The following is a 21,871-nucleotide window of genomic DNA, read 5'->3' as shown; positions in this document are numbered from 1 at the left end:
TGTATTATGAGGAATGAGACTCCTCAAGCAGACAGCTTCTAAGAACCAGCTATGTACACCACAAATAACAGGCCACACCGCATGACAGTGATGGTGCAGTGAGCCCTGCTCTCTTGTGCTAAGAGGTGAGAGTGAGATGCAGCCAGTAATGGAAGCAGAAAGCTTCCCTGGTTTCCTAGTCTTATTATCTCTTGGCTGCTCTGGGAAGGAAGGAGAAAGGGGCCTCTGAAAAGCAATGCCTTGCTATTGACATTTAATCCTAAATAGGCTAGTAAAGGAGTCAAAAAGAAGAATGAAAGCCCCTCAAGCCTTCAGTGTTCCAGCTACAAAAAATGGATGCATCTCGCTAACCAGAACCTGAGAAACAAGACTTTTACCTGAATGCCTGCTCAATACCTTTGGTTTCCCATCCTCTTTCTATATCAAGGCTGTCTTAATAGCATGAATTCTGAGAACTGGAAGGATAGCTGTATTAGTATTAGTAAAGTGCTTACTGTGCAAGCATGAGGACCTGAGTTCAGATTCCTAGCTCGCACCTAAAAGGCTAGGCATGGTGGTACCCATCTGTAATCCTAGCGCTGAGGAGTTAGAGATAGGAGGATCGCTGGGGCCCACTGGCCAGCTAATCTTGCTCAGTTGGTGAGCTCCAGTTTCAATGAGAGACCCTGTGGTGCAAATCATTTGTCTACTTCCTGGGACAAGAGGCTTTGGAAAAAGTCAGTACTTTTGATGAGCACTTCATGACCTCATGCACGTGTGTAGACACTGGTACACATGTAAAAGCCCTTGCCCTACTAGGATAGTATCACACCACCATGATGACAATAATGGACTCAACTTCTGAAACTGAAGCCAGCCCCAATCAAATGTTCTCCTTTATAACAAACAAACAAACAAACAAACAGAATGGATGCATAGAAGACTGGGCTTGACCTCATTAACCACTTACTTCCGGCTCACCCTGGTTCTCCATAATGAGCAGATGACAATGATTAGAAAAGTAAACTCAGGGTCACACCCAGTGATGACATTTCCCATAGCTCTTTAAACTAAAGCCTACCAAAGAAATGCAACAACCTAGGAGGGTTCACTGAAGCTAGCCAGCTTTTGTGGTCTGACAAGTCTTTCTAGCATGCACTGGGCCAAGTTGTGAGGACCAGCTTTCAGAATACCTTCTATAGTTCTAACACTTGGAAGGCAGAGACAGGAAGAAGGTCAAAACCAGCTTTGGTTGGAAGTATAAGGCAGTGTGGGCTACATGAAACCTTGCCTCAGAGAGAGAAAGTATTTATCGGTTCAAGGTTTTCATTATGAGGAAATGAGGAAAGTTTGATGATAAGCTCAAATGCTCTGTCAGTGAGGAAGCAGACCATTATTCCACAACTTTTACAAACATGAGTTAAAAAAAAAAGTTTAAATGGTTAACTGGCAATCCATATGCAAAGTAGATGTAAATACAAAGTCTAGGGCCTCAACAGATAGTCTACCAACACGGTCAGGATTTCTATAATGATCAGTGGATATGTAACAGTGGTAAGTACTTAATGATGAGACTTTGGCTGTAAGCTAGGATCAGGTGTTTACTTTTACTTTTCTCAGGCTGTTTTCCTAAGATAGCTATAATTGTTCCTAACACTCAGTGATTTAGCCTGTCACCTACATCACAGCACCTAGTTAAAAGACAGTTATTGTATTTGCTTATGTGTGATATATGTATTTGTTTATATGGGTGTGCGCACAGGTTCAGATGTGCTCATGGGTTCATGAGGGTATACTCTGTGTGTGTGTATGTGTATGTGTATGTGTGTTTGGGTGTGTGCACACAAGCCAGAAGAATGACACTGGGTGTCTTCTATTGGGCTTCATGTTAGGTTTTGGAGACAGGGTCTCTCATTGACCCTGGATCTTACAGGTTTGGCTAGGCTGGCTGACTAATGCACTCCAGGAATCCTCCTGTCTCCACTCCACTTCAAGCACTGGGGTTACAGGTGTGCACTGCCATGCCTCAGTTTTATGTCGGTGCTGGCTATCTGAACTTGGGTCCTCATGGTTGTTCAGTATCTAGCTTCTTATGGCCAAGATAAGAACATTATATAGGAACTTGGATGCAGAGCCAGTGTTTTCACCTCATTAGGATCCTTCTTAAGAGACTCCTATAAATCAGTAGATTGAGATTTGCTCAGCTAGTTGTCTTTACTGTCACAGCACAAAGAATAAAATGGCCTCTTATTGATCATTACTTCTGCAGCAGTTTTGGGTAACTGCTTCACATTTCATTCACATTACATGACTTAAATGGCTGAAGATATGAGATGAGCAAATTTTAAGATATGACCTAATGTCCAGTAAATAACTCAGTAGGCAAAAATGTCTGCAGTCAAGCCTAAAGACCTGAGTTCAATCCCTGGAACCCGCATGATGTCAGGAAAGAACTGATTTGTGCATGGTTTCCTTTTACACACACACACACACACACACACACACACACACACACACACACACACACCATGGCACACATGTGTCATGTCACATGCATACTGTGGCACATAGCACCACGAACCTACCTATCCACCCAAAATCCATACATGTATCCATCCATACAAAGTAAATAAATAAAAAAGGTAATGAAGATTAAATGTAAACTAAATTTCAGGGTAATATATTTCAAACTAATATATTTTGCTAAGTAGTACTTTAGGGACCTCAGATTCTGTCCTCATTTTTAATACTTGCCTGCTCATGGATAATGTCAGACAATTCCTTTACCATGTCTCTGAAATTTGATTTTAGTCCTTCATGGTACTCAACTTGATCCTCTTTAATTAGCCTCTCATTTAGTTCAAGTGCAATGCTGCATGCCTGTATGAATTTCCTGTGGATAAACATGAAAACACAAAGGATAAAAGTTTTGTTACTTATTCTTCCAAAGTATCACCAACTATAGTTTGACAATTAATTTTGACTGACTTTCTTAAATAAATATTGGAATTTCTATTTTCTCACTATTAGTTGTGGTCATTTCCTTAGTCAGAAATATGTTTTAACTTTCTTTTTATCTTTGCTCTCTGGTTTCTGATCTATTTTAAAGCCTGCTTCAGTGCCTAATGCATGCTTTTAATACAACACTCAGGAGGCAGAGGTCAGCCTGGTCTGCATAGCTAGCTCCGGGCTAACCAAAGCCTGTCTCACTACAAAACAAAAAATAAATCAACACCTGGCTCAAAACATATGTCTTGCTAGGAACCTTAATGGAGTTATGTACAGTCACTCATACAAACAGAATTCATTTAGGGTTTACTATTTGGCCAGTGTGTTGTGTGTTATAGGTATAAAGTATTTGCACTGGTAGGGATACGAACAAAGAGTAGAAGAACTATATAAAAGTCCTTTCTCCCGTTATTTCATGGTAATTCTTTTTTTTCCCCAAGACAGGGTTTCTCTGTGCAACAGCCTTGGTTGTCCAGGACTCACTTTGTAGACCAGGCTGGCCTCGAACTCATAGACATCCACTTGCCTCTGCTCCCCAAGTGCTGGAGTTACAGGTGTGCACCACCAAGACCAGATTTATGTTAACTTTTATTCATTTATTTTTCAAGTGCTTAATGTTCACAATTAAGAGTGGATGCACATGGATACATCCATATTTTGAAATCCTATCATAGAAATTAGTAGAGTCTTGTGTACATGCATAGACTGTTAATAAATATAGTGAATGAATGAGTACAGGCTACGCTGCAGCCTGTAATAGACAGAAAAGTAATGATAAAAGTAGGGTGCAAACAAGTATATAGGTTACTGTCTTTCTCTTTAGTCTATTTTACTCTATTTGTCCTTATATTCTATAATTAAATTCTGCTTTCATATGAATCAGATGTTTTTTCTGACCATTCACATGCCTTGGCTTACAGGGCTACTCACTGCAGATAAGCTAAGGCATTTTCCAGCTCTGCAGAGTCAAGTGGTAAAACAGGGAGAATAGAAGGAAGCCTGTGCAACCTTCCCAGCTCTACTTGACTCCTTCCCTAAATGGTCTGGAATGCTATAATGCAAGGTCAATCGGGCAAGGAAAAAACTCGTGTAATGAATATAGGCTTGTGCTTGTGTCGTTTAAAATATCCAAAGCAATAAAGTAAGCTGGCATATTTAATCCCTTGGGTCACAGGAGTGGTGTTAGTGTCTCTGAGCATGAAACAGATCATATAGTTCCTGACTACTTACTTAACAGTGCCATTTGGAGGACAACTAAGCATTGCAAAGAGCACAGAAAATGCCCTTACCTGGTGAATATTGTTATTGCTGCGTTTTTTTGTTTTTTTTTTTAAAGAAGAAGATGGAAAAAAGAATAGAGGTATGATCTAGGAACTAACACTTACCTAAACATGTCTTTCAGCTCATTCACTTTCTTAAGTGGATACTTGGCAGCTTGGCTTTCATTTAAGAATGCTCTTGCATATGCTAATGGACCAGCATTGACCTAAATTACATAAGAGAAAACATTTTGATAGTATGGCCAGCATGTAACCAACAGGAGAGTTTGCATTTCCCTTTTCATTAAAACCCCCAAGAGCAGGCTGGGCATGGTGGCACATGGCTTTCATCCCAGCACTAAGGGAAGCACAGGCAGGTGGATCTCTGTGAGTTCAAGGCCAGCCTCATCTACAAAGTAGGGACAGCCAGGACTTGTTACTCAGATAAACCCTGTCTGAAAAACAACAACAACAACAACAACAACAACAACAACAACAACAACAACAACAACAGAAAAAAGAAAAAGTTTGGGGAAAAAGCCCAAGGACTTAGGGGATGACAAATACACAATAAAACACAGAAGAAATCCATGGTGTAGAGATCTATTTATTATGCTCAAGAGAAGATTGTGTGAAAAATCATTAACTAAAGGGTGGTTAAATGATACACCAATAAATTAGTTAATGATTTCTGATATATAAATACAGGGCTTCGCCAGCCTTAGAAGTTTATGTTAAGGTCTTCTGACACAATAGAAAAATTCATATAAATGAAATGTGATCAAATTCATATGTTAAATAAGAACACAGGGGGCTTTTTTGCACCCAATAAGAACATAACTCAATGCTTTCTCTGTGCCCTTACAAAAGCAAAAGAAACAGCCCAAGCCCCTTTGAGCTTACTGGGCAACCACCGTACCTGCACAGAGACGCAGCCCTGCAGCTTTAGCTGCAGCTGAATCATGTCCACATCAGCAGAGGAGCAAAGCTTGTGCAGCTCGGCAGTTTTGTCTTTGATTTCATCAGTAGCAACATCAATCGGTTTTAAATTCACCTGTTGTTCACAGTTTATAGGAATCCTCTTTTTCACATACGGAAATGAGTTTGAAGCTGTGATAATGCGAAGACCAAGTTTATTATTTTTTTGAAGTAGCAATGGAATCACTTTATTTATTTATTTATTTTTCTTCATTCTTCCTATATATATAATGCATCCCAACCACAGCCTCCCCTCTCTCCACTCCTCTCAGCCTTAACCCCCACCTTCCCACAGACCCACTGCTCCTCTGTTATCCCTTCAGAAAAGAGCAGCCTTCCTGGTGATATCAATTGGACATGGCATAACAAGATGCAATAAGACTAGCCACAGACTCCCATGCCAAGGCTGGACAAGGTATCACAAAGACCAATTTTAGAAAGTTATTAATTCAGTGGAATTGAAAGAAAAACCAGAATCAACATGTTTATGCCTTCCCATGCTTTTTTTCTAGAAAAATACCTTAAGGTGCCAACTAGTTCCTTCTACTTCAGGATGAAAGGATAAAATTATCTTTATGAGACACCTCTAAGCAATTAGGAGTGACATATGGGGAAACGATGGTTTATTACAAGGACATGTTTGTATAAACTTGTAAAATAACAAATGATTAAAATTTCAGTTACATGTGCCTGCTGGCCAGCTGGTACTTGTGTATATGAGAAAAGACCAAGACAGATATGAGAGCAACACAACGATTCCCACTTACTGGTCAAGATGGTCCGGCGTTTACACTGCTCTTCTACGCAGCCTTGCTTTTTGCCTGATAATGTATATGGGGCCTCAAAAACAAATCTGTTGATATTATGATTTCTCTCAAACTCTGTCTTTCTTTCTGTGAGTTCTTTGTCATCAAAATAGGGCTTCACATAAGTGACTTGTATATGAGCAAATTTTGGATCAAGTTCTTTGGCATTTACCTATAAAGACAGATGAAAACCAAACAACAAAAATCAATGAGAAGAAAAGGAAAGTACAGCTTACTGATTTAAGACCACATTAGAAACACAGCCATAACAATTGTGCTCCTGATTTACTGTACACCTGCCTAGGGGAGATCATAGCTGTGTTTTATAGATAATTTATTTCTGACTATTAGGAAGGTACAGAAACCTAAAGAGACTACAGAAGTATAGAAAGAACAACAACAACAAAACCACCATTGTAATCCCGCCTTCAGCAATTAGCACTATTTATATGTCACATATTTCTTTCCAATTATTTCTATGCATATACATTCTGAAAATTGATATTATACTGAAGAGTTTTATAATCTGATTTCTTAAATATTTAGTAAAATAGTTGTACAATACATGAAGCCTACCACAATCAGAAGACATTGTAACTACCATTAGTTTATACTGGAGTGTTGACACTAGCATTGACACTATTTATATTATTTGAGACAGTATCACACTGTAACTCAGGCTAGCTTGGCATTCTCTACAGCTTACAGTTGTCCTCCTGGTTTGGCCTCTTCATTGTTAAAATTATAGGTGTGAAACAACACAAGTGGCTTGACATGACTTTTAATGGCTAAATGAATAAACATGAGTGACTGGACCATTCCCTTATTAATAGACACATTATTTTCTAACGTTTTTCTATGGCATGCCATGTTTTGGTGAACATCTTTGAGTTGAAAATGATGTGCTTTTTTGCTTGATTATTTGCCTTAGGATTAAGCCTGGAATCTCTCAACATTTACAAACTGGACCACAAATGCAATCCCTGTCTTGTTTAACCATTTTCCCCAATTTTTGAGGCACTTTCTAAGGTATTATTTGCCCCAAATCAGCCTGAAGAAACCTTAACCCATTTCCTCTAAGGGGGGTTCAAGTAGGTTTCTGTTTGCTCTCTTGGGCTACAGATACTTATTTTCATTGGGAGGTAGTTATAAGTTATTATTGGTTTTATACAGAGAGAAAACTAGGTTGGACTCAGGGACATATCTCTTTTCCTTTATCTTTCTTTCATAGATAAGGAGATAGGAGTTAAAAAGAAAGAAAGGGGCATATAGAAAAATAGAGAGATGATAGAACAAAAGGTAGATTATTGAACCTTCTCCTTAACTCAAGGCCTTAATTGTTACTCACAAAGAAGGTTATTTTTAATTTATTGGTATTGAATTTTGTATATTGATGCAAATCATAGTCGTGTCAAATACTAGTCTAATTTTATCACAAGAATATATATCCTAGGTCTAACAGATAGGTATGATTCTATAGATATATAAGGTAAAATAGTTAAATAAGGTCTTCAAAAGCCTCAGAGACCTACAGAATATGACATTTAAAGATGTTTTTATTATTCTAAAGATTCTTTGACAACAAGACAAGTTAACTCCTGGCAACACCCAGCCTGCCTCAAAGAAGATGATCAACATCAAAGAACCTCCTTATGGAGTTGGCCTCAAGTGTGGCAAACAAGCCATTGGGCAAAATATTCTCATTTCTGTCATAGACAGAACTCTGCCTTAAAATGGGCAAGCTTGAGCCGGGCGGGGTGGCGCACGCCTTTAATCCCAGCACTCGGGAGGCAGAGGCAGGCGGATCGCTGTGAGTTCGAGGCCAGCCTGGTCTACAAAGCGAGTCCAGGACAGCCAAGGCTACACAGAGAAACCCTGTCTTGAAAAAAAAAAAAGGGGGCAAGCTTGGAAGCTTGGATGCAGACAGAGTTGACGACCACACTCTGCCAAGACAGGGTAAGCAAGTCCTCAATGCCTCACAAATATGTCTGGCAGAGATGTTGGGCTAGAAAGCTGAAGATGTTTACTTCAAGTCTGACAAATACAAATAGCCAAATCACTATGAATGTAATATTTATATAAGTCATGATTGTCTCATGGTTCTTCCTGCTGTATGTAGTTTATTTTACTCATGTGTAATAATATAAGTGTATATGTTAAAAAAGAAACATAATAAAATATTTTTTAAAAAAGAAAAAATATTTAGTTCAAAAATTTATATAGATTTAAGAATTTTAATATATTATCTAAATATATCACAAAGTAGCCTACCAATTTGTTTTATCCATAGCAGTGTTTGATATCATGAGCGGACATTTTTAAAAAGATTTTATTTCTGTATTTTTAATTTATGTGTATGAGAGTTTGTCTACCTGTATGTATGTACACCATGTGCATAGAGTGCACACCAAAGCCAGAAGTGAACAACAAAATTACTAGAACTGGAGTTAAAGCGTGAGGCACCATGGGGTGCTGGGAACTGAGCCTGGGTCTCTACAAGAGAAGCAAGTCTTCTTAACTACTGAGCCATCTCTTGAGCCTTCAAGGGTAGGTATTCCTACATATATCAGTTTAACCTTAACCAGCAGAGGAAAGGGACCCAAAGAAAATACAGTGATTCTATGTTGAAGACATAAAAGTTTAGCCCTATGGCTGGGGGTACAATTCAAGTAGTAGAATGCTGGCCTAGCACATACAAGGTATTTGACTCAATTCCCAGTAACAACAACAACAACAACAACAACAACAACAACAACAACACACAAAAGTCGAGCTAAAGTTGCTGGCCAATTCGTGAGTCATCTAAACTCCATGCTAGAAGTGCTGCTGCTGTCCTCGCTGTCTTTGTTTACTTGTGGATGCTTTGAACTCTCCCGCACTCTCCCTTAGCTCCAGACAAAACTCATAATCAGCTTTCAGATTTTCCCAACAAAGTCGGCCTTGTACCCTGGGTGCTGGTGACTTGTTTGCTGTCTCTTTGTCATTTATCAGTTACATCTGTCTGTGTTTAGTGAAAGGAAGGAAGGGAAGAAAAAAGGAAAACCAAAAACCAAAATCCCCAAAATATCTCTTTCCAGTCTCTGTGTCCTTTTGCCCTCCATACCAGGGAACAGGAAATATCTTAACTCCTGTTAAGTCCTTTAAATCCCTTCTATTTCCTTGGCTTGCTCTAGAAACATTAACCTCTCCCTCCTACTACCCTTATCTTAGCCAAAAGATTCAGAAAGAATTCTCTCACTTTTTAGAAAAACCCCAGTCAATGTAATTATTTGGCTAAGATAAAACATAAACAGTAAATAAAAAGTTCAAGTGGGATGCCAAACCCTAAAATGCTTGTACATACACATATTAGGTAGTGCAGTTTATATATGAATAACAAAACAAACAAATGAAAAAAACAAAACAAAACAAAAAACACCAACCAACAACACTCCTTTTTCCCAGCCAAGACTCTAGATTCATTTCTGTATAGAGATACACTGATGTGAACTTCCAATTTTGATACAAATGTACTGACTATCCCTACTGTCCTGCATCTTGCTTGCTTTCATTAATGATGCATTTTGGTATTGTCACACTGATAATGATAAATCATTCATCCTGCCAAACTTGGTGGCCAAAAACACCTATACATCTAGCACTTGTGAAGCTGAAGCCAACCTGGACTACACAGTGAGTTCCTGGCCTGCCTGAGCTACAAACTGAGACTGTCGCAATACTACCTCCCCCCCCCCACAAAACACACAATAACAATAAATCACTCTTTTCATTCTTAGGAGACTGCATCTATTATATATTATTACTGTTGTACATTATTTCTACCATGTAGGTAGGTATATTACTATCAAGCTTTTCCCAGGATTTCATAACACCAAACTTCCTTTAACAAACAACCCTGTGCATGTATTATATTTATAATATAAAACTTTAAACATGATATTGTTGGGCCAAAGGACACATACATTTAAGGTTCTGGAAGAAATGGCTAAACTTCTTTTCAAATTGCTTGTGCCTTTAAGCAGATTTTGTCTTTGGCAAGCAAAAAGAATGGTCTGTTTCTGTTTTTGTTTTGCTTGGCATAATAGCTCAGGGCCATAATCCTCCCTAACTGCCCCTCCCCAAAAGCACACAAAGAACGTTTTAACTTTACACGTCAAAAATTGAATTCCTTATATAAAGTGGCAAAATGGTTGCACGGAATCTGTGAATTACCTTTCTGCACCTCTTTTTTTTTTTTTTTTTTTTGGTTTTTCAAGACAGGGTTTGTCTGTGTAGCCCTAGCTGCCCTAGACTCGCTTTTGTAGTCCAGGCTGGCCTCGAACTCACAGAGATCCGCCTGCCTCTGCCTCCCGGGTGCTAGGATTAAAGGCGTGTGCCACCACGCCCGGCGGTCCTTTCTGCACCTCTTAAACCATGTTGGGATGACTTGGGACAGCAAATACAAGATAAATTCTAGCAGTTTCTTGTTATACTAGGGAATAGTCACAAGGAAAACACCTTGCAGGTATGGTAACATGTACCTACTTTCAGCATTCTGAAAATGGAGGTGGGTCCTGCATTTCAGGCCTGCCTAGATCAGTTCCTGTTCAGAAATATTTTGCCAGCCTGAGTGTTGTTGTGTAACAATTTCCTAATAGGTAAAGCCCTCCATCTTGGTCCCTAAGATACAGGGTATACTAAAGGGAGGTGAAATACTGTATTCTTCAAGGAACCTCTCGTCATAAGACACAATGCTCTTGGACATAAACTATTTCATCTTTCAGGGAAGCTTGGTTAAGGAAGTAAACAACTCAATAGCCTCATGTGGTCCCTAAACTGACTGTAGTCACTATGTCTCTCCTTTCCCCAGCATATATAAAGGCTGCTGTTGTGAGTTTGAGACCAGCAAAAATAAAATCAGGTGGAGAGTGACTGAAGGCCTTTAACATTGACTTCTATCTTTCACATGCATGTTTTCACATGTATATATAAACACAGATGCACATACACAATAATAATAATAATAATAATAATAATAATAATAATAATTATAATAATTATAATAATTATAATAATTATAATAATAAAATGTAAGTATAGTCAATCTTTTCTAACTAGGGCTATTTTAGCTCAGTATAGCAGGTCTCTGCCTCTGGATGATTTTAATCACACAGGAGTCAACTAAGAATCATGGTATAGAACTGTATTACAACAGCTGAACTTTATTAAACATGGTCTTTTCTATTTCTATTAGTGAATATTTAATGTAACTCTATTGCCACTTTCTACGTAGTAACTCATTTACTGTATATAACAACATCACAAGGAGGGTACTGTTGTCTCCATGTTACAAGTGAGAAGACTCAAGCTCAGAGCGGCTAAGTGATTTCCCTATAGGCATATAGTTAGCAGAGAATGGAGATTTGAGTCCTGGCCTCCCTAATTTCAAAGCCCCCATTCTTCCTGTCATTCCATGCTTCTCTCCCACATATCACGAGCAATGTACTAGGCCTGTAAAAAGTGAACAGTGATTTCCAAATGCACGGCACAGGTTACCTTGTCTGAATCCTGAATAATTTTGACATTTTCAGTACCAAATTTTTCACCATAAAGTTTCACAAGTCTCAAGGAAATCTCTGAAAGGCCAGTGAGCTTGGGTTCTTTATAGATGTACTCTTTTCCATCTTCTTCTTCAAAAAATGACTATTATAAAGGTAAAAAAAATAGTTTATAAATAATATGTGAGAAAAGCATCAAAGGGAAATATAAATCTGCAGAACTAGTGACAATATATTTGACTACATTTAAAATAATACTGATTAATATTAGTTTTAACATATTTATGCTGGCTAGTTCTATGTCAACTTGACATAAAGTGGAGTAATTTGGAAAGTAGGAACCTCAATTGAGAACATGTCTATCAGACAGGCCTGTAGGCAAGCCTGTAGGGCATTTTCTTAATTAGTGATCGATGGGGGAGGGCCCAACCCATTGTGGGTGTTTGTATCCCTGGGCTGGTGGTCCTGGCTTCTATGAGAAAGCAGGCTGAGCAAGTGATGAAGAGCAAGCCAGTAAGCAGCACCCCTTCATAGCTTCTGCATCAGCTCCTGCCTCCAGGTGCCTGTCCTGTATGGTTACTGCTCTAACTTCCCTCAGCAATGGAGTATGGTATAATCTGAGAAAAACCCTTCCTCCACAAGTTGCTTTTGGTCATGGTGTTTTATCACAGAAATAGAAACTCGATGTAAGACCATATTAATATTTTAATTTTAGTATATTAACACTAGAATTGTCAATTGCTTAAGCATACAAGCATATTATTATTGTCTGGAAGGGGAAGATGTAATATGGAATTATTTTTATTTGTTATAAATTTTATTAATTATCCCCATGGTAGAGTTTTCTTCTGTGTGTTCTCAAATTCATAAGCATACAAACATACTAGTGGTAGAAGGAGGAAACTAACATGGATTTTTTTTTCATGAATTGTATTAATAAGAAATCCACACCTGGCATCCCTGACCTAATTAGAGAGGAGAACTAAAGTGAACTAGAACACTACACACTGAGCTCTCTCCTGTGGGAAAAGCAAGACAGATCTACAGAAGCAAAGACTGCACAATGGCCATAGAAGTCAAAGGCGAACATTTAAAAAGCCAAACAACTTGAACAAAATTTACTAAAGCACACTTACCTGGCCATAAAAGGCAACTCTAAAGAAAGTACCTAAAAGTCGTTTTTTGGTGTGCATAACCTCCAGAATTTTTGTGTAAGCGCCATGAAGAGTTCTATAGATTTGAGTCAGTTTCTGAAAATGAGAATATAGAAATTATCTCTGTGTTTTTGTCAGTCATGAAATATATCAAGATCAACATATAACAGTTTAAAAATATATCAATATTTAATTTGTTAAAAAAACATTGGGTTTTGTTGTTTATTTTATTGTGATTTTGGAGACACGGTCTTGCTGTATAGCCTAGCGTGGCCTGGTATTCACTATGTACTCATTCCAGTACCAGAACATGCTGGGCTACTAGCACGACCTCCTCTCAAAAGTTGCAATAAAGGGGCTCAGCTACAGCTGAGTAGTAGAGAAATGGCCCAGCATGTGCCTGGGTTCAACGCCCAGAAGCGCAGAAACATTTCATATTGTGTGAATATGTGAATTTTTACCTATTTATGCATAATTATTAAGTTCTTTCTTAATTTCATTTTTATGTGTGTGAATGTTTTGCTTGCACGGATGTCTGTATACCACAGAGATCAGAAGAGACATCAGATCCCCTAGAACTGGATTTACAGTTGGTTGTGGGCCACCACGTGGGTTCTGGAAACTGAACCCAGGTTCCTCTGCAAGAGCAGCAGGTGCTCTTAACTACTGAGCTACTTCTGCAGTACAACTTAGAAAAATTTTTTGGCAAACCAATACGTTTTATGGGGTTTCCTAAGAGGAGTATGGGTGAGATAAGCCTTTATAAGAGCAAAACGGACTCAGTGTCAGCTGCATCACCAAAAGCCCACCTCAGTGGAACTCGCGAAAACTGAAGGCCAGGAGCACACTCTGCAACTTGCAGGTAGCTCAACAGGTTGAAGAACGTCTGTTTCAGGGACCTCTGTTGATCTGAGACTCTTCTGGGCAGCTCAGTTGGTCTGAGATTGTCTTTTAGTAGTCCTTACCATTTATATTGGAGAAGGCAGGGCTTAGCATCTCTGGTCAGCTTCAGGGACTTCTTGAAGCTTTTGAGTTTAAAAACAGGTTTTGTTGTTGGTTGGGGGTTTTGTGGTTGTTGTTTTTGGTTGTTTTGTGTGTGTGTGTGTGTGTGTGTGTGTGTGTGTGTGTGTGTGTGTGTGTGTGATTTTTTTAAATAAAGGGTCATTCTATGCAGTCTAGGCTAGCTTCAAATTTGAGGCAATTATCAGTATCAGTTCCACAAAGTGACTACCCTCAGCTCAGCTCAGCTCTACTCTCAAAATAGCTTGAATCCCAAGCCAGCCTCCTGCTTTCTGTACAGTTGTAGTAGAAATTATGATATAAACCCTAAGACTTGAATATTAAAAAAATTCCGCCCCATGCACATGGCAGCAGCCGTTCACTGGAATTTATCAACAGTTTTCCAGGCAGGGAAAATTGATAATAAACCCTCATAGCTGAGTTATTGCTGGTATCCTCCTACGTTCCTTTGTCTGCCAGCACTTTTAGTCCCTGCACTCTAGCTCAACGAAAGAATCATGTTTCTAGGGAGGAGAGTTACAATCTGCAATGGGGGAGTCTTGGAGATAGAATATGTGCCTAGCATGCTCAAGGCCCTGGGGTCCATCCTTGGCCTCACAAATGAAAAAAAAAATGAAATAAGTAGATTTATTTTATGATAAAATTCCAATGTTATAATATAATGAACAACCTGTTTTCTTCAGAAGACAGCAGAGTAAAAAGATGGGAACACATTCTATAAACTATCAGCCAAGATTGAAACAAGGTATGTAAGGCAGTGATGCCAGTGTGTCCATTCCCTACCTCAAATTCACGGCGTTTCTCATAAATTGGAATGATCAACTTGGAGATCTCAGAAATGACTTCATAACGCTCTGCTTTCCACAAGCCGTCCACACACTGTTCTAGCAACTCCAGCAAAACCTCCTGCAGTAAGAGAAATAGTCAATGGGTATTAAAAAAAATAGCTTTGGACAAATCCATTTTAAACCATTTTACCTTACTTATACTTGTAAGACCACATCTTGCCCCCTGCCCACTGCTTTCTTCTGAATCAGGATCTAGCTGTGGAGCCCAGGTTTCCTGCCCTCTAGCCAGTGAGCTTCCTGCCTTAGCCCTGTGAGTGCTGGGATTAACATGTACGCACCAGCATATACAGCATCACAACTACTTTCTAAATCAACTGTTACAAGCACTAGAAAATTAGAAATATTTCTAAAAATTGAAATTACTATCAACAGTAAACTATATTTTGTTGATGTGAAAATAGAGCCTATGCTTGCAGTATCATGTTGAATTGAATCTTTTGCTTGTTCCAGATTATGGGCTCAGTGGATGTGAAAGTTGAAGTATGATTCACTAGAGGACAGAAATTATGCCAGGATGGCAAAGGGTGGGTGGTAAGTGTAGAAGAAGGATGGTTGGGTATCACCAATGAATGCTGTATGCACATACAGATATATCAATAATGAATCTCATGTAGGTATGTATGTAGGTACAATATGTTTTAATAAAACAATATGTTTTAATAAATATAAATAAACAGAGAATGTATAAATGCTTAGCCAAGTAAATTCCACTAAACTTGTACATCTCCATTTCTTTTCTTTCATATTGAAACAATATTTTCCCAGAACATTAGTCTTAAGAGAATGTGCCAACTTTTCAAGCTAATACATTAGTGGTTTAGGTCGCCATTAAACTGATACTATCCAGAGAAAGAACTTTTCCTTCCTATGAATGACCAGTAGGGATAGGATAATATCCTATGATAAAGCACTCTCACCTTCCAGAATCATTAACAGCTGCATGCAACAATTTTGTGAAGCATCATCTCACTCAACAATAAAAAGATAAGGCCAACTGCTGTGCTGCTGGCTTTAAGTTTTAGCAACTTGGTTTCTTTCAGATCTATGGAACTGATTGCCATAATGACCCCACCTGTCTCTTAGACAATGGAACTCATCTTCTAGATGAAGCAGGTGGCAATATTCTATATATTCTTAGCTGGGAAACGAGGTGCAGTTTTGGCTTTATGCTGCAATAAATTGAATTGTATTCCCCTACCTCAGTGTTTCTCAACCTGTTGGTTGCTACCTTTGGTGGGGGTGGGGGAGGGTGGTGAACTACCCTTTCACAGGAGTGGCATGTCAGATATCCTGCATATTGGATATTTACTTTACGATTCATAACAGTAGCAAAATTACAATCATGAATTAGCAACAAAATAATTTTATGGCTGGGGGGGGTCATCACAACATGAGGAACTGCAACATCAGAAGGTTGAAAAACCCTGTCCTAAAGCTGATGTTCTCATCCACCTCAGAATGTGACCTGATCTGGAAAAGGGTTGTTGGAGATACAACTGATTAAGATGAATATACAGATAAAGGGTGAGCCCTCAAGCCAATATAGCTGGCACCCTCATAAGATACTGCAGGTATCCAGGGAAAATATCATGTGATCACAGAGCCAGAATCTATGTATCTGCAAACCAAGGAATGCCAAGGATCAACAGCTATCACCAAAAGGCAAGGAAGGCTTCTACCTGACTCTGGGGAAGTGGACTGTTTCCATGATGAAACCTCAGTTTCAGATTTCTCAACTCCAGAATGCTGAGGGAATATATTTCTGTTGTTTGGAGTTACCCACTTTGAGGTGCTTTGCGTGTAGCAGCCTTAGTGCCACGGTCTAAGTGTTCATTTCCCTCAGACTGACATGTGAAAATTCTAACCTTCTAAATTGTATTAGAAAATGCGCAAGTCGGGGTTGATGATGTCAAAAGGCAGAGCCAACATGAGTAGGATTTCAAGCAGCCTTTAAAAAGAAATCCCAGAGATGGAGCTCACTCCTTCTACTATGTCAGGACACAGCAAGAAGGGGCCATCTATGGACTGGGAAGTTTCCCCTCCATGGGCACATTGCCATTGGTACTTTGATTTTGGACTTCCCAACCTCTAGGACTCCGAGAAATTAATTTCTGCTGTTCATCAGCTACCCAGTCTATTGTGTTATGTTACAGCACTGCAGACAGAATAAGATACCTAGGAAACTAACAGTTGCTTCCTTCCCTCATCCTCTGGGCTTCTTTTCAAGCCCTGTCACTTTTACTTCCTAGATATTTTCTCAGGTCTGACCTTTCTCCACTTCTGTATCTATTGCTAAAGCTCAACACCTCATTATGTTTTTCCGTAACTGATCTTCCCGACTCCAGCCTTGGCACCTCTCAATACGTCCTCTACAGATAGAGCACAGAGTTCTGATTATGTCACTGAAAATGTGAAAGCATCCCATCACTCACAGGACAAGGGCAAGCTCCTTCATGTGGACACAGGGCTTGTGATGAGATGCCTCATGTTTCTATGACCTCTCCATTCAACATGCCAAGTGCCCCAATACCAGCAACGCTCACAGCAATTCTCCCGATATACCCCATGCCCTTCAAGCCCCTCCTTCGAATAGCATGCTGTTCCTGGTCCAGATAAGGAAGGCGAGGTACAAATACTTTGCTCCCCACTCTACTAATAAGTGGGGTAAATATTTATAGTTCTGCAATATTTGCGCACTGTCTAGGTAATGGACATTCCAAATAAGCTGTGATTCTTTAGGGGTAGGAACAGGCATATTTATCTAGACTGCTTTCTTCTGTGACTCGTATAGTGGGACTGTACAGCAGGTGCTCAATCAATGTGACTACGTGAAGAAAGGGTCAGCATATTAACATTCAATGTCTATAGTAAGAATTTCAGCAGGTACATGGTAGCACACACCTCTATTCTTAGCACTCAGAAGAGAGAGGCAGATTGATCTCTGTGATTTCAAGGCTAGCCTGGTATACATGGCAAGTTTTAGGCCAGCCAGGGCTACATAGTGAGATCCTTTCTCCAAAATACCAAAAAGTCAGTTACAAACTAATGGTGTTTATTTCAGGAACTGAAAGGAATATACCACTACATATGCCTAATAAAGGAAATAACAAATGCTGAATAGAATATTTAATCATATACATACAAGTAACATTGTATATATATATTTAAAAATACACACATACACAGACACGTAACAATGAAAGGAAAAGAAGCTATGAATTTGGAAAAGTGTGTGGGGTATATGGGAAGGTTTGGAGGGGGTTAAAAAAAGGGAGAAGTGATGTAAATCTATTATAACCTCAAAAATAAAAAATATATTAAATAAATCTTTAAAATTATTATATATCATTAAAAAAATCAGTATCTGATCATGATAGCCAAAAAGAAGTCTGGATGAAAATGAAGAGACTTTCCTTCATCTCACAGGACATCTACTATACAATATTTACATTCAGTATATACAAAGGATCCTCACAAACGAATTATAAAAAGTAGACAGCACAGCCATTAATCCCAGCTCTCATGTGGCAGAGGCAAGTGGATTTCTGGGAGTTCAAGGCCAGCCTAGTTTAAAGAGCTAGTCCCAGGACAGCTAGAAGTACAGAGAAGCCATGTCTCAAAACCCAAAACAAATAAATATTTTAAAAATAAAAATGTAATTTTATGGGATGGCACACCACTTCAATCTCTGTGAACATCACATTTGCCTTTTAAAAATTGATACCTATTTTTAAAATATTTTATTACCATTTCTTCATAGAAGCCAATAGGTTTCTTTGTGACACTGTCATGCATCCCTAAAATGTACTCCAACGATACTGACTCCACCTCTCATCTCACAACCATTCTAATCTCCCCTGCTTACCCCTCTGACTTTGCATGCCTCTGACTTTGCATGCCACATACCTACATTATTTCAGTGACTACCTCCAGAGCGGAACTTGGAGATCATAGTTCACCACTTTACAGCCCTTCTAGCACCAACTCTACAGGCTTGCTGCTATGTTAGTGCTTAGCAGATCCTTACTGATGGACAACTAAAGCTGTTTTCTATCCATCTGAGGTAGAGAGCAGGAGATTTCCATTTGCACTACTTTGTTACATATACTTTGCCTATTTGAAGTAGAACTCTAGTTTTCTGGAGTCCTTTTTCAGATGCTAGATGGGATCTGGTCACAGAGATCATGGTATAAAAATGGTAGATACTGTATTTACAAAAAATATTTTTATTAACTTTATTTTTATGAGTATTTTGCCTCTATGCATGTATGTATACCACTTGAGGGCCTGGTGTCCATGAAGGCTAGAGAGGAAATCAGATCCATGAAACTGGATTTAGAGGTAGTTATAAACCACCATGTGAGTGCTGCAAACCAAATCTGGGTCCTCAGGAAGGACAAATGCTCTTAACTGCTAAGCCACGTTTCCAGGCCTCTAAAAAGCTATGTTTTCAGCCCTCTAAATGCTACATTTTAAAAGAAGATAATGGGAAGATTTACTGAGACAAGATTCCTGCCAACAGGAATTCCTTTGACTAGGCAATTTATTACGTAAAGCTCACCAACCCTTGGATATTTTCAAAGTTAGTCCAGATCTAGTAACCTTTAATATAGGTACACTTTGAAATGGGAACGTTCTGAAAATGACAATGGAGGCCCTGGGGTCTTACTTCACTGTAATGAACATCCATCATTCCAGCATCTTCTTTCATGGCTCCTTCTTCATCTATATTGGGAGTAATTTTCTTGAAGGCTGAACACCCACTAGGGAACAATTCTGTGTGGAAAAACAGAAAGGGGGTAAATGTATTACAAAAAAAAGTTTGGTAAGTAAAAGACACCCTTAAAAGGATATGCTACTTTTATAACACAAATGACTTTGGGTCAAAGTCATAAGTACAAGTTTCAGCTATAAAAATAATTTTATGTATTACTCAGATCTATTACATTCTATTGCTCTTCTTCCTTCCCAAAGTGAGCCCAAATTCATTATGAATAAGTTGAGACTTTGGTGCACCATCTTTAATGGCTGGTATAGATGATTTTTTGGTATAAAAGTTATATTAAAATGTTCATCCTTTGTTTGTTTACTCTGTACATATCATCTAGACAAAAGGTCAGATATTTTTGGGTAACCACTGAATGACCTTAGGTAACTCTAGTGTTTACATTTCACTCTGAGTTGGAAAAGGAATTCAGTCAGTTATTGGAAGAGCCTAGCCTAGGATTTATATGACAGGCAAGAAGTAAAACAGGCAGAGATGAAACATCCTTGGAGAATGTGACATTTAAAAAAAAGCATGTATCTGACTGTATCACTGTGTCATTGTACAAATTTGGATGTTTGTCTCCCTAGTATTTATAAAATTTCATCATCATCACTATCACCACTACCATTATAACAAGAATAATAATAAAGGCTAGTCTGTGAAAAATAACATGAACACATGTTTGGAATAAAGCTTATCATGTAAGAAGGGCTAAATGATTATTATTGCTAAATGAGCCTAGCAATATTGTAAAGTAACTTTCTCGAGATAGAATTAAACAACTGCTACCAGCTGGGTCCCTGGGAAGCAGGGAGTAAACTGTAGCTGAAAAGCACTTTTTACAACTGTGACCCATATTGTTCTTGTGGAGCGAGAATCTGGGTGGAGAGAGCCACATGTTTTCCTACAGTCTGGATTTAGAGGAGAACAAAGGCATGCTTCAGATGTGGCTGGCATCACATTTATAACCATCTGCCTGGTTCTCTGCCTTGCAAGTGCTGAGATGGCGGGTGAGGTACAAGCCACCTCACTTTGACTGGAAATCTTGATCTTAATGCTTCATAGCTATTATTTTTATATTACTACATGCCATGCTAGAGAAAGAAAGATGTAAACAGTCCATTTAGGTACACCCACTTAGAGTCCAAGTGACCCCATGAAAAGAATGGGTAGGATTTTGGAGGATGGGATAGCGGCACCAATTCTTTTTTTAAAAAATTAATATTTATTTTTATTTTTTTACTTATACATTTATATTATTATATCTACATAAAATAAAATACATAGATCAAGAAGAAGCACCAAACAACCTGGAATTATATTAATGTTACATTCGTAGTGTTTTGGCTAATTGTATTTGGCAACGTTGAAGAAGACATTTTCCTATCTTGGCGAGTCTAAAATTCTGAATGTAAATCAATAAGAGACGACTGGCAGCCAAAAGAATAAGAGGTAAGATCTTGAGGGGGAGCATAAAGGGGAGTTAGGAACAAACAAAGGAATGAAGTGCTTTGTGAAATACTAGCTAGATGACACTGGATACAAAAACTTGGGGACGAAAGCAGCACTACCATAAAAGGGATGAGAAGAAGAGATGCTGTGGAGAAGGAAATTGCATCCTCTGGGCTTGTGGGCGAAGCTGAAGGCCCGAAGCTTTGCTGAAGGAGGATGCTATATAGTAGTACAGGAATGCAGAAAACTTGACTCTTGTCTTCCCTGGGGAGAAGTGTTGTGCCCTCTCTCAGGAAAAGAGAGAAGAATGCCAAAGCCTGCTCTTTAGGGAGTGAGATCCCGAAATGCTAAGGTTCTCAGACAAAAATGAAAGAAACACTGACTTGTCTTGCTTGGAACTTACATTTGAGAAGAAGAAAAAAAGAGTTACAACAAGAGGCCCATTATCACTGCTTCCAGTTGACTTGGGTAAAGGGAAGAGCGTGAGAATCTATCTGTAAGGCATCTCTGGTACAAAGAGCAAGGACACGGCTGCCTGTTCGAGGGTGGGGTGGGGTGGGGTGGGTCAGGGTTGACTCTATACCTCTTTCCACTTTCATTTTCTTTTCTTTCTCTTTTATGGGGGAGGTGCAGGGATGAGACAAGCTCTCACACTATAGCCTGGACTCACTATGTGGCACAGGCTGGCCTCAAATTTCTAACTCCTGAATACTGAAATTTCAGGCACGAGCCACCATTCCCTGCTCACTCCTTCCCCCTTTCCTGGCACTTCAGTGCCTGGAACAAAGAATGGAAGATTTCAGTAGTGGTCCTTCACTCATGTTGACACCCCTGGGGCCAGGAAACTACTAGCTAAAATAAACTTAATATTTATAAAAAGAAAGTCTAAACGATAGAACATTTGGTTCCAATGTGTCAGCTAATTAGCATTCTATTGCATCTCAATTAAGAATATTTTTACAGTGCACTTTAAGAGAAATGGCTTACGGGGTGGCAGAGGGCATAACTCAACAATGGAGGACTTGTACTATGTACACTACCCCGAGTTCCATCTGAGAGGC

At 39.0% G+C, this 21,871-nt stretch overlaps 1 protein-coding gene across 5 annotated transcripts in view; it reads right to left on the bottom strand.

The window, feature by feature from the left end:
• DOCK11 (dedicator of cytokinesis 11) overlaps positions 1-21,871 on the bottom strand; it is a 188,302-nt gene that overhangs the window by 3,109 nt on the left and 163,322 nt on the right. For all 5 annotated transcript variants that reach the window (XM_084790544.1, XM_084790540.1, XM_084790542.1 and 2 more), the window contains 8 exons: positions 19,260-19,366; positions 14,526-14,648; positions 12,705-12,818; positions 11,567-11,713; positions 5,993-6,203; positions 5,167-5,357; positions 4,374-4,474; positions 2,734-2,872 (listed from right to left, as the gene is read on the bottom strand). In XM_084790544.1, the coding sequence (XP_084646670.1) occupies positions 2,734-2,872; positions 4,374-4,474; positions 5,167-5,357; positions 5,993-6,203; positions 11,567-11,713; positions 12,705-12,818; positions 14,526-14,648; positions 19,260-19,366 (1,133 nt within the window). The remainder of the gene's footprint in view (positions 1-2,733; positions 2,873-4,373; positions 4,475-5,166; positions 5,358-5,992; positions 6,204-11,566; positions 11,714-12,704; positions 12,819-14,525; positions 14,649-19,259; positions 19,367-21,871) is intronic.

This window comes from Acomys minous, assembly GCF_964271855.1.
Source record: "Acomys minous genome assembly, chromosome: 7".
NCBI lineage: Eukaryota > Metazoa > Chordata > Mammalia > Rodentia > Muridae > Acomys > Acomys minous.
Note: the sequence above shows the minus strand (reverse complement) of the source record. Positions and strands in the feature narration are given on the sequence as shown.